Source organism: Nannobrachium achirus (genome assembly GCF_963921795.1).
Source record: "Nannobrachium achirus genome assembly, chromosome: 7".
NCBI lineage: Eukaryota > Metazoa > Chordata > Actinopteri > Myctophiformes > Myctophidae > Nannobrachium > Nannobrachium achirus.
Window position 1 is genome coordinate 31,166,084 of NC_137816.1, and position 13,166 is coordinate 31,179,249.

At 40.6% G+C, this 13,166-nt stretch overlaps 1 protein-coding gene across 2 annotated transcripts in view; it reads right to left on the minus strand.

Moving 5' to 3' along the window:
* The window catches only part of myo5aa (myosin VAa), a gene marked incomplete at both ends in the record, with an annotated part of 113,979 nt that overhangs the window by 57,256 nt on the left and 43,557 nt on the right, over positions 1-13,166 (minus strand). For both annotated transcript variants that reach the window (XM_080729424.1, XM_080729425.1), the window contains 2 exons: positions 10,535-10,616; positions 12,060-12,203. In XM_080729424.1, coding sequence (XP_080585550.1) covers positions 10,535-10,616; positions 12,060-12,203 — 226 coding nt within the window. The remainder of the gene's footprint in view (positions 1-10,534; positions 10,617-12,059; positions 12,204-13,166) is intronic.

Below are 13,166 nucleotides of genomic sequence, written 5' to 3' on the forward strand. Positions count from 1 at the left end.
AGTGATACTTCCAAGCACTGGGGATTAAGTAGATCTGGTAGCAGTATGGCACTAGGTGTGCAGCGGCACATGCTTCTACAGCATCAAGCAGTCTCTCATCTTGGAGCACCACTAGCCAAGACAGTGATCAGGGGACATATGCCTTGGAAACTGGAGATGACTGCATGGGCCAGGTGGGGACTAAGAACAAGAGGATACCAGCACTCACGGAACAGTCATTTAGGGCACTTTTATTAAAGTGTATCAGTTGGCATGGCACGCCACAGAGCTAACAAACAAACAGCGAACGTTTCGGCGTCAAGCCTTCATCAGCGTTGTATAAACAAAGGCACCGGAAGTGTCATTTTATATTGTCCGCAGGAAAGACAACTTCCCATGTCTGTGTGGGCGTTCTTAACTTCAGACCAACTTATACCACAAGTGCAGTCGAAAAGCAGACTCATATAGCTCAAAATTAATTATACACATTCATAATTAGATACAACCAGGTGGGGACTAAGCATGCAGCTATGGCTTCTGACCGAATACAATATCTAACAAACTTTGGAGAGGCAAAGACCTTGACAGAACAAGACAGCATTGGTAGCAGAGAAGTACAACTGCTGCCTGAGACCAACAAGGCACCTTTCTAGTGCATGTCTTGCCACCTGCTTGCAACAGCCAAGGAACCTGAGGAAAGACTAGAACCAATGGAACATGGACGGATGCAAGGAACACTTCGACTCTCAAGGATATGGCTGCCTTGCTGAATACATCCTGTAAAAACACATCATACTAACTTGGATGCACACAATCCCAATATGGTGCACTTTGAGGGAAATTGTTATTTAATTTTGTGTGTGCTTTTGTTTGCTGATTTTATTTGTCACTTTTATTCGTAAATAGTCTTATTTGCTCATTTAAACACCCATTTAAAACCCCCCTTTAAAGTTAAATGTGGATGTTTACTTGTTGTATTTCCCACTAGTATGTCTTTTGTTATAAACAAAACAAACTTACTATAAAATAGTAACAAACTTACAAAAAATACTATAAAAGTGCAAGTAATGAACAAAATCGTTTTTAGAAAATGGCATTGACATTGATATTTCAAAGACAAGATGATCCTTAATGGTCAAAACAATGTCAGAAATTAATTATACATGTCAGCATTAGTTGATTTAGACCTACTGCACTTGTTTTTACTCCTAACAATGGCCAAGTTATGGCGGTCTTCTGAATAGCAAAATGACCTTGACCATGACCTTTTGAGGTCCAAATCGCCCAAAATGGTCAAAACAATATCAGAAATGAATTCCCCACACCACAATTAGTCCAAATAGAGGTATTACATGTGCATATACACCCAGAAACAGAAAAGTTGGATTTTCATCATAGCCGATGGCAGCCATATTTGATATGGCCATTGCGCCATTCCTGGCACTATGGCGGACGAGCACCTCTGTGATTTTTCATGTCTAGGGACCCACTGACTCAAGGCCTCTCCATACTTCGACCGAAATGTTCGGTGAGTTGTGTTTTCCGACGTGCAAATTTCCGAACTCTCGTTCGGTCCAATGCTTTTCAGAAGTCCCGAGGGATATAATTTTATGGTAGAAAAGGACCTTTTGACCGAAAACGGCGGTTTCGGTCGAAGTATAGACAGGCCTTAAGTTCAGGTGAGAAACTCCCCTAACACCAAATTGCGAACAGGACTTTAAGCCAGATACTGTATTAAAAGATTTAGAGCAAGAGACATTGAAAGAGAAAGATTGATTGATTGATTGATTGAAGAATTTATTAGAAGTTTGCAATAGAAAAAAGTACAGTTTCATGACAGTACAAATCACTGGTACAAGGTCAACTAAAAGGAGATCCTAGAAAGCCGAGGGTTATTTCCACAGGAACCACACTTTAAGTATCTCATATAACATTGAAAGACAGACGGATAGAACATAGTACTTTATCTAGGATAATATCAGTTTCAAAAGCATAACATCAAATACAAAGGCAGAAAAAAGAATAATAAAAAAAGGGGGGGGGGGGGCATGGGGGCTTAGTCTATTTACAAGTCACGGGTAGCAGCTGTGTGAAGGTGACTTTTCATACCAATTTTGAAGGAGGCTAGGGATTTGCTCTCCTTTAGGGCTTGAGGAAGGGCGTTCCACATGTTGATGGTGTAGCAGGAGAACGAGTTAGAGCCTTGTTTAGTGTTAAATCTACGTTGATGATGATTAGTGGAGCTGCCTCTGGTGTTGTGGTCGTGAACATCCTTGACCTTTAAGAAGTAGTTTGTCAGGTACATGGGAATCTTGGAGGTGTAGTGTATCTTGTACACCAGGCCCATTGCAAGATGCTGTACTCTGTCAGCTACTTTGAGCCATCCCACGCTTTCGTGGTGATGATCGGTAAGGTGGGTCAGAGGAGGGAGACCAAGCACAACCCTAATTAGTTTGTTTTGGGCTGTTTGAAGCTTTAACTTTAAGGCGGCTGGGGCGTCGCGATACCAGACAAGGACTCCGTAATCAATGAGGGGCCCAATAAGAGCTCCTCCTAGTGTCTTTCGGGATTTAGTATTGATCAGCGGGGCAACCCTTTGCAAGAAGCGAATTCGTTGGTTGACTTTATTGATAACCTTGGTGGTCATTTTTTCACTGGATAGGTTAGCCTCCAGGATGCAACCCAGGTAGCAGATGTAGTTTTTTCTTTCTATCACAGTGTCACCTACTTTAATTGTGAAGTTCTCAACTAGGCTAAGTTTCTGACTAGATCCAAAGAGGATACATTCAGTTTTGCCTAGGTGAATTGAGAGTCTGTTGTCATTGAGCCAGGTGCAGATCTTGTTAAGTTCACAGTTAAGGGCCTTTTCAACCTGCAATAAGTCTCTGCCGGAGACTAGGAGAGCCGAGTCATCCGCGAACAGAAACAGATTGCAGTCACAAGCAGATGACATGTCGTTTACGTATATTAAGAACAACAGTGGTCCTAGTATACTCCCTTGAGGTACTCCACAGTTTACTGGGAGGGGGGGGGACAGGGTTCCGTTGACTTCCACCATCTGTTCCCTCCCCACCAAGTAAGAGTGCATCCATCTCACTGCTGTGCTATCAAGACCAATAGCTTTGAGTTTTTCGATCAGAATAGAATGATCGACGGTGTCAAATGCCTTCTGGAGGTCCAGCATGACCATGCCGCAATATTTGCCATCGTGAATTTCACGTTTGATGTAATCATTCAAATAGATGAGGCATGTATCTGTGGAATGGGACTCTCTGAAGCCAGACTGGAACTCGTAGATCAGTTTATTCTCTTCAAGATATTTAGCCACCTGTTCATAGACAATTTTTTCCATTACCTTAGAGATGGAACTAAGGATTGAGAGCTAGACAGAGAAATTGAGAGAGAGAGGTATGGAAGGAGGGAGAGAGAGAGAGTGTGTGTGTGTGTGTGTGTGTGTGTGTGTGTGTGTGTGTGTGTGTGTGTGTGTGTGTGTGTGTGTGTGTGTGTGTGTGTGTGTGAGAGAGAGAGAGAGAGAGAGAGAAAATATTGAGAGTGAGATTGAGAGAGAAAGATTTAGAGCAAGAGACATTGAAAGAGAAAGATTGAGAGCTAGACAGAGAAATTGAGAGAGAGAGGTAGGGAAGGAGAGAGAGAGAGAGAGAGAGAGAGTGTGAGTGAGTGAGTGAGTGAGTGAGTGAGTGAGTGAGTGAGTGAGTGAGTGAGTGAGTGAGTGAGTGAGTGAGTGTGTGTGTGTGTGTGTGTGTGTGTGAGAAAATATTGAGAGTGAGATTGAGAGAGAAAGATTTAGAGCAAGAGACATTGAAAGAGAAAGATTGAGAGCTAGACAGAGAAATTGAGAGAGAGAGGTAGGGAAGGAGGGAGAGAGAGTGTGTGTGTGTGTGTGTGTGTGTGTGTGTGTGTGTGTGTGTGTGTGTGTGTGTGTGTGTGTGTGCGTGCGTGCGTGCGTGTGTCATGACGTTGAGTGTAAAGAGCAGGTGCACACAGTGGGTCATCAGTGACACAGCGCACCGTCTAGCAGAGTCCAGTCAGAAAGGCCTGTCTGTAGACACGAAGGCACTGGAGAGAACCCACACATTTAACAGCCTTTTTCTTCACAGGGTGCAGGCAAAAAGGTAAGTGACAATGTTTCAATGTCACTACATCTTCATCAGGTCATGACCTGATGAAGATGTATTGATAAATGTCCAAGTTTGCTCCAGTGCCTTCTTCATTGTGGGCTCGCCAGTACCTGGCGAGCACACTTTAGATATTGTCATTATTTCTATACTAGTCATACTAGTCAGTGCAAGTATCAAAAACTTCGGTTCCGTTCTACTCCTACATACTTAGTGATAAAATGAAAATAAAAACATCAATGTGTTCAGTTTACAGTGGCGAAGTGTGCTATTATTTTTTATAGCAATCGGCCAAATGGTGGCGCTGTAGGAAGCCTTCGAAAGTGCGAACTTTGAACAGGTAGAGCTCATGCTGTGTTTGAGGTACAGCCATGAAACCTGTATACACTTATGCGTCTCCTCATGCTGAACAACCTTTACCCTCTAACTTTTGACCTCTGACCTTTAGGTCTCCCACAATTCGGAATTATATGAAAAACAGTAAAAATCTATCTCCTCCTGGGATTTTTGCATAACGCGCACAAAACTTTTTTCACAGGAACTTTGGACCAATACGGTCAAACTAATCTCGGCGGATTTCTTTTAAAGTGAAATATAATTTTTTAATAATTCTATCAATATTGCGGTTTTATGCAAATTATTCTTCGGCCTCTAAATCATACATGCAAAGTTACACGTTCATGGCATTTGGCAAAGATGTGGAGGGTTAGTCAAAGTATCACTGAAACCAATTTTATTCCAATCGGCCAAAGGGGGGCGCTATACGAAGCGTTTGAAAATTCAAACTTCAAACGGGCATAAGTCATGACTCGTTTCGTTTGAAGACATGCAACTTGTTACACGCGTGCTTTGACTCAAGCGGAAGACATCTGTGTCGTTGTTAAGTAAGCTCCGCCCTTCGATTTTCCGCCACTTTGAGCAGTTTGTAAAACGCGTAAACCCGCTTTTATTCTGGAATTTTCGCGTCACGTGCACAAAACTTTTTTTACGTGAACTTTGGACCGATATCTAAAGATCTGTCAGATCGGATTTCTTTAACATTGAAACATGCTTTTTTAAATAATTCAAACAATATTGCATTTTTATGCAAATTATTCTTCTGCCTCTAAAACATACAAGCAAAGTCACATTTTCATGACAAAATAGTGTAGAGGGTTAGTTCAAATATCACTGAAACCAATGTTACCCCAAATGGCCAAAGGGGGGCGCTATATAATTTTGAGCAGTTTGTAAAACGCTTAAACCCGTATTTATTCTAGGATTTTTTTTTGCAATTTGCATGAAACATTCTACACGCAATCTAAGGACCTTTATCTAACATGCCTATGAAGTGCACACAAAAAAATTATAAAATAATAATAATAAATATAGCTGCAAGCAGCGATAAAGTGGCCAAAGCCAAAAACACGTCAAATCATGAACACAGCCTGGGATGTGCGTGAAATCTTGCAAGCACATTCCCAATAGGTCAAGGAACAGATACCAACCTTCTCACATTGGCCTGTTATAGCGCCACCAGCGGGTCAACTTTTGCACAACACATTTTTGGAACAAAATGGACCAATCTTTGACGTCAGTAACGTCAAAGAGAGCACTGCCTGCGATCTTGACATTTTGTGCTTTTATAGCCATTGTTTTCTGGCTTGAAGCGAGCCCACAATTGTTTCGAAGGAACAATATTTTTCTAGTTTATCTATCAGGCAGGCAGTCATATCAAGTATCAAAAAACTTCGGTTCCTTTCTACTCCTACATACTTAGTGAGAAAATGAAAATAAAAACATCAATGTGTTCAGTTTACAGTGGCGAAGTGTGCTATTATTTTATATAGCAATCGGCCAAATGGTGGCGCTGTAGGAAGCCTTCGAAAGTGCGATCTTTGAACAGGTATAGCTCATGCTGTGTTTGAGGTACAGCCATGAAACCTGTATACACTTATGCGTCTCCTCATGCCGAACAACTTTTACCCTCTAACTATTGACCTCTGACCTTTAGGTCTCCCACAATTCAGAATAATATGAAAAACAGTAAAAATCTATCTCCTCCTGGGTTTTTTTCGTTACGCGCACAAAACTTTTTTTACATGAACTTTGGACCAATACGGTCAGATTTATCTCGGCGGATTTCTTTTAAAGTGAAATATAATTTTTTAATAATTCTATCAATATTGCGGTTTTATGCAAATTATTCTTCTGCCTCTAAAACATACATGCAAAGTTACACGTTCATGGCATTTGGCAAAGATGTGGAGGGTTAGTCAAAGTATCACTGAAACCAATTTTATTCCAATCGGCCAAAGGGGGGCGCTATACGAAGCGTTTGAAAATTCAAACTTCAAACGGGCATAAGTCATGACTCGTTTCGTTTGAAGACATGCAACTTGTTACACGCGTGCTTTGACTCGAGCGGAAGACATCTGTGTCGTTGTTAAGTAAGCTCCGCCCTTCGATTTTCCGCCACTTTGAGCAGTTTGTAAAACGCGTAAACCCGCTTTTATTCTGGAATTTTCGCGTCACGTGCACAAAACCTTTTTTACGTGAACTTTGGACCGATATCTAAAGATCTGTCAGATCGGATTTCTTTAACATTGAAACATGCTATTTTAAATAATTCAAACAATATTGCATTTTTATGCAAATTATTCTTCTGCCTCTAAAACATACAAGCAAAGTCACATTTTCATGACAAAATAGTGTAGAGGGTTAGTTCAAATATCACTGAAACCAATCTTACCCCAAATGGCCAAAGGGGGGCGCTATATAATTTTGAGCAGTTTGTAAAACGCTTAAACCCGTTTTTATTCTAGGATTTTTTTTGCAATTTGCATGAAACATTCTACACGCAATCTAAGGACCTTTATCTAACATGCCTATGAAGTGCACACAAAAAAATTATAAAATAATAATAATAAATATAGCTGCAAGCAGCGATAAAGTGTCCAAAGCCAAAAACACCTCAAATCATGAACACAGCCTGGGATGTGCGTGAAATCTTGCAAGCACATTCCCAATAGGTCAAGGAACAGATACCAACCTTCTCACATTGGCCTGTTATAGCGCCACCAGCGGGTCAACTTTTGCACAACACATTTTTGGAACAAAATGGACCAATCTTTGACGTCAGTAACGTCAAAGAGAGCACTGCCTGCGATCTTGACATTTTGTGCTTTTATAGCCATTGTTTTCCGGCTTGAAGCGAGCCCACAATTGTTTCGAAGGAACAATATTTTTCTAGTTTATCTATCAGGCAGGCAATCAGTAGACGGGATCTTCGGTTCCTTTCTACTCCTACATACTTAGTGAGAAAATGAAAATAAAAACATCAATGTGTTCAGTTTACAGTGGCGAAGTGTGCTATTATTTTTTATAGCAATCGGCCAAATGGTGGCGCTGTAGGAAGCCTTCGAAAGTGCGAACTTTGAACAGGTATAGCTCATGCTGTGTTTGAGTTACAGTCATGAAACCTGTATACACGTATGCGTCTCCTCATGCTGAACAACTTTTACCCTCTAACTTTTGACCTCTGACCTTTAGGTCTCCCACAATTCGGAATTATATGAAAAACAGTAAAAATCTATCTCCTCCTGGGATTTTCGCGATACGCACATGAAACTTTTTTCACATGAACTTTGGACCAATACGGTCAAACTAATCTCGGCGGATTTCTTTTAAAGTGAAATATAATTTTTTAATAATTCAATCAATATTGCGGTTTTATGCAAATTATTCTTCGGCCTCTAAATCATACATGCAAAGTTACACGTTCATGGCATTTGGCAAAGATGTAGAGGGTTAGTCAAAGTATCACTGAAACCAATTTTATTCCAATCGGCCAAAGGGGGGCGCTATACGAAGCGTTTGAAAATTCAAACTTCAAACGGGCATAAGTCATGACTCGTTTCGTTTTAAGACATGCAACTTGTTTACACGCGTGCTTTGACTCAAGCGGAAGACATCTGTGTCGTTGTTAAGTAAGCTCCGCCCTTCGATTTTCCGCCATCTTGAGCAGTTTGTAAAACACGTAAACCCGCTTTTATTCTGGAATTTTCGCGTCACGTGCACAAAACTTTTTTTACGTGAACTTGGGACCAATATCTAAAGATCTGTCAGATTGGATTTCTTTAAAATTACAACATGCTTTTTTAAATAAATTCAATGAATATTGCAGTTTTATGCAAATTATTCTTCTGCCTCTAAATCATACATGCAAAGTAACATGTTCATGGCATTCGGCAAAGATGTAGAGTGTTAGTCCAAATATCACTAAAACCAATCTTACCCCAATTGGCCAAAGGGGGGCGCTATATCATTTTGAGCAGTTTGTGAAACGCTTAAACTCGTTAGGATTTTTTTAGCAATTTGCATAAAACATTCTACACACAATCTAAGGACCTTTATCTAATATGCCTATGAAGTGCACACACACAAAAAAAATAATAATAATAATAAATATAGCTGCAAGCAGCGATAAAGTGGCCAAAGCCAAAAACACCTCAAATCATGAACACAGCCTGCAATGTGCGTGAAATCTTGCAAGCACATTCCCAATAGGTCAAGGAACAGATACCCTTCTTACATTGGCCTGTTATAGCGCCACCAGCGGGTCAACTTTTGCACAACACATTTTTGGAACAAAATGGACCAATCTTTGACGTCAGTAACGTCAAAGAGAGCACTGCCTGCGATCTTGACATTTTGTACTTTTATAGCCATTGTTTTCTGGCTTGAAGCGAGCCCACAATTGTTTCGAAGGAACAATATTTTTCTAGTTCTTATTGTTGTTGTCGGGCAGAAACCTCATATCTCCATATTTTACATTTATGTGTTTTTCCGTAAGTCAACGTCCTACTTGACAGCTACAGTACTTGACCTACAGCGTCACACAAAAGTATCTAAAGTAGCAGATCCACAAGCCTGTAAATCCTCTACTTTAGCTACCTTTGAATTTGAGTCCTGAAAACCAGTCCTCCTGCTCCTGAGATAGACCCGGACCAGCCTGACTTGGCTTGAGGCTCTGTGGAACCTCATTGTGCCTGCCTGTGCCTGTAGACTTCATGATAAGTGTCCTTCACAATGCTCTATCTATATCTCACATAATGGGCCTTATCGTCGCAATTATTTGCGATAAACGCACTTATTTTGTATAATCGTCAGAATCATTTTAAGTATAAAATTATTAAATGCTTTACCTGTTTTGACCATTATTACCAGTATTTATCTTGGTACTGTACTGTACCCGTCATTGTCAGTCCTTTCTGCCTATGTTTCAGTTATTTGTCATCATCTGTACTGTGACAATTTTTGTTTACAAAGACTAAAATGCCAAAGACAAATGTCATATAAACGTATGTGTTCCAAAACTCAATTAAATCATAAATCGTAATTATTTGAATGACAATTCAATAATATAATAAGTTTGTGGGAAGGTTTCACCTAATGACAAAGGCTATAGAGACACCAGGAGTTAAAGTATACTTTGACATTATGAGGAAAAACTGCCTGTAGAAAAATGGCCTATAATGTCATGACCCAGAATTGATAAGCCAGGTTGAAAGTGGTTAATGTTGTTAAAAGGATATTTCACACAAAAAAGTTTTTTTTTATGTTCATTTTTTATAAAAATAAATGAAAAAAGTAATATATATATACATTCTTTTTTTTTCAAATAAAAACACAGCCCCCTCACGTATTAGGAGAGCAGTATGAGTCAGCAGAACCAAGGACGGATGTTTTCAAGGAATCTATCATGGTTAAAATGGAGTTTGAAGTAACAATGGGTTTGTATAGGAAGGGGGCCTGTCTGATAAAATGAATATCAAATATTTAAATACTGAATCGAGCAACTTAAAAACTGTCTGGGGTGTTCACTTTTTTAAAATGAAATGTCCCTTTAAGTAGAAATTACTAGGAGGAATTGAAGCAATCATGGTTGACCGCCATCCATTTCTGTGGTTGTAGACTATATAGAATGAGTTTCAGACACTGGTTAATTTATGATGCTGCTGCGTAGCGTGAATTAACAGTCAGTGTTTGTTTATTCAAAAAGACCACGACCACATAAACAGCTGTGTGTGTGTGTGTGTGTGTGTGTGTGTGTGTGTGTGTGTGTGTGTGTGTGTGTGTGTGTGTGTGTGTGTGTGTGTGTATGTGCACACGCTTGTTTTCCTGGAAAGTAAAGACACTTTCTAGAGGCCATGTTAGGGTTAGTATTTGGCTTTAGGATATATATGAAGGACTAGGTTAAGTTAAGAGTTAGGTGTGTAGCAGTGGGGTTTAAGGGTAGTGTTAGAGGTTGGTGTGGTGTAAAGTGCAGGTGTGTGTATATGTGTGTGTGTGTGTGTGTGTGTGTGTGTGTGTGTGTGTGTGTGTGTGTGTGTGTGTGTGTGTGTGTGTGTGTGTGTGTGTGTTGGGGGGGGACTTACTCAGTTTCAGAGGTTTGAACTCAGGCAGGTGAGATGAAGCGCACAGCTGATAAAAGATATGGTAATTCCTTTCCTCATCCGCCTGAAAGACACACACATGCGCGCGCACACAAACACACATGCACACACACACACACAGTGTTACTGATGCTGACTCACCAGTAGGATGCAGATTTCAAACTGAAAAGACATTTTTATTTGTCTTCATATATTATTGTTAAATCAAAACAGCAAAAATAAGTCCACACACACACACACACACACACACACACACACACACACACACACACACACACACACACACACACACACACACACACACACACACACACACACACACACACACACACACACACACACACACACACACACACACACACACACAGCTAAAGCTAAGCATGCATGGAATGTTGAAGGAAACGTTGGCACAGTTTGTACTATCCTGTGTGTGTGTGTGTGTGTGTGTGTGTGTGTGTGTGTGTGTGTGTGTGTGTGTGTGTGTGTGTACGTGTGTGTGTGTGTGTGTGTGTGTGTCCGTGAGTGTGTGTGTGTCCGTGAGTGTAAGCACGTGCATGTAGACTGTGCTATTGGCTCCATTAGAGTAAACACACCCACTGAACACACACACAAAACAGGGAAGAAAGAAACAAGGAGAACTATAGAGATTGAGAGGTAATAAAACCAAGAAAGAGAGAGAGCGAGAACAAACTAAAGACAGTGAGAGAGAGAGACAGAGTCAAAGAAAAAGGAATGTAGTTAACTGAGTAACAGGTTGTGTGAAGACTTGTACAAGACTGGGTTTGGGTTTCAGTGTGGGACTCACTCTATTACTCATGTTCTTCATATGAAATATATACTAAATACATATATTTTACTCTACTCTTATAAATATTTTAGTATTTGAGCTGTTTTTCTTGTTCTTTATTTTCATCTCCATTCTTCTTCACTTTCCTGAAAAAGATGTGATCTTGTACGGAAAATTATTTCACCCATTTTCCTACACCTGTAGACCTGTGATGTGACAAACTGAAAAACATCACTCGCCTTACTGTATACATACACGTTCTCATAACACTGCATATGCGTGCCATACATTCTTGTGTCTTTGTGGGGAACCCCAAGGACAAAAAGAGAATATAACTTGTTGCTTCCTTGTTTGCCGTTTTGTTGAACAACCGGAAAACCCTGAAATTGACTTTTTCCAGCTTTCTTTTAAAGGAACTGAACTGCATTGATGTCAAACTGTTAACTGATCTAGCGACTAGATGATAGATAATAGAGATACAACTAACAAAGCAGTGTTGGGAAAGTTTACTTTCTACATGAACTAGTTCAAATTCAGGTTCACAACTTCTAAAATTAACTAGTTAATTTCATAGTTCATAATTCCACATTTTGAACTAAAGTTCATGGTTCCCCAAAATGAAATAACTTAGTGATTTTTGGGCGGTTGGGTTTGTCGGTGTGTGTGTGTGTGTGTGTGTACAGCATAGTGTGTGTGTGTTTTACATGCCGTCCTGCTAACCTGAAATACGACTCTTGATTTCTCTAGTAGATATGTCCTCATGTTGGCCCCGATGATGCGGTAGCGACTGTCGAAGCCGATCTCAATGTATTTCCCGAAGCGACTGCTGTTGTCGTTGCGGGTGGTCTTGGCGTTTCCTATGGCCTGAAAGAAAGACATGACACAGGTTCTGCAACTGACATTTGATTTGACTAATTTGGCCTTCAAACAATACAATTACAATACACAGATAATAGCTATTATAAATAAAAGAAGAATTAACCACTTAAACCCATATATGTCCCCCAATGCCCTATACTTGGTCACCTCCATTTTTCACTCTACACCATTGGTTCTCACAGGGGCCTTTTCCACCAAAAGAACCTTGTTTCAAGAACCAGTGCCGTTCAACTTTCTTGGAACCTTGGTTCGTTCTTGCGAACCGGCCATGAACTGGCTTGCGTTTCCACCAGATTGAACAAGATTGAACCAGAGGAACCAAGAATTTTGTGGTTCCCATTCCGAACCAACTCGGTTCTCGGTGGAAAAGCTCACCTCTGGTTCATCCCATAGGTGGGAGAAAGAACCCAAACTGGTTCTTTGCCGGTCGAAAAGCACCCACAGTGGTGTCAGGGACCCTTCACTTGTCAATGTCTGTTATTGTAGGACAACGCACGTGGTAACAAACAAAATGTTTGAAGGGCATCCAAATGGACCATTACAGGTCTATAACTCTGATAGTGTACAAATGGAACCGTCCAAGCTATTCAAAGACAGCCAATCTACTGGCTCACAACCTGCTTTGAAAAATGTATATTGTGCCGGCACAATATTTTTCAAATGGGGGTCCACCACCAAAGACGTATCAATGTGTGGGTCCTTGACATGAAAATGGTTTGAGAATCACTGGTGTACACTTCCAACAGGGTTAAGGGTTCCATTCCCTGCTAATATTTAACACAATCCATCTCAATGGATTCATAGTTCTTCATACACTACTTTTTATCCAGATTGGCCCTCGAGCTGTTCATAAGATAAAAAAATCACACCCGTGTGAACTGAGCGGTGGTTTACCCACCAACCCCCCCCCCCTCCCCCCTCCCCCCCTGTGTGTGTGTGTGTGTGTGT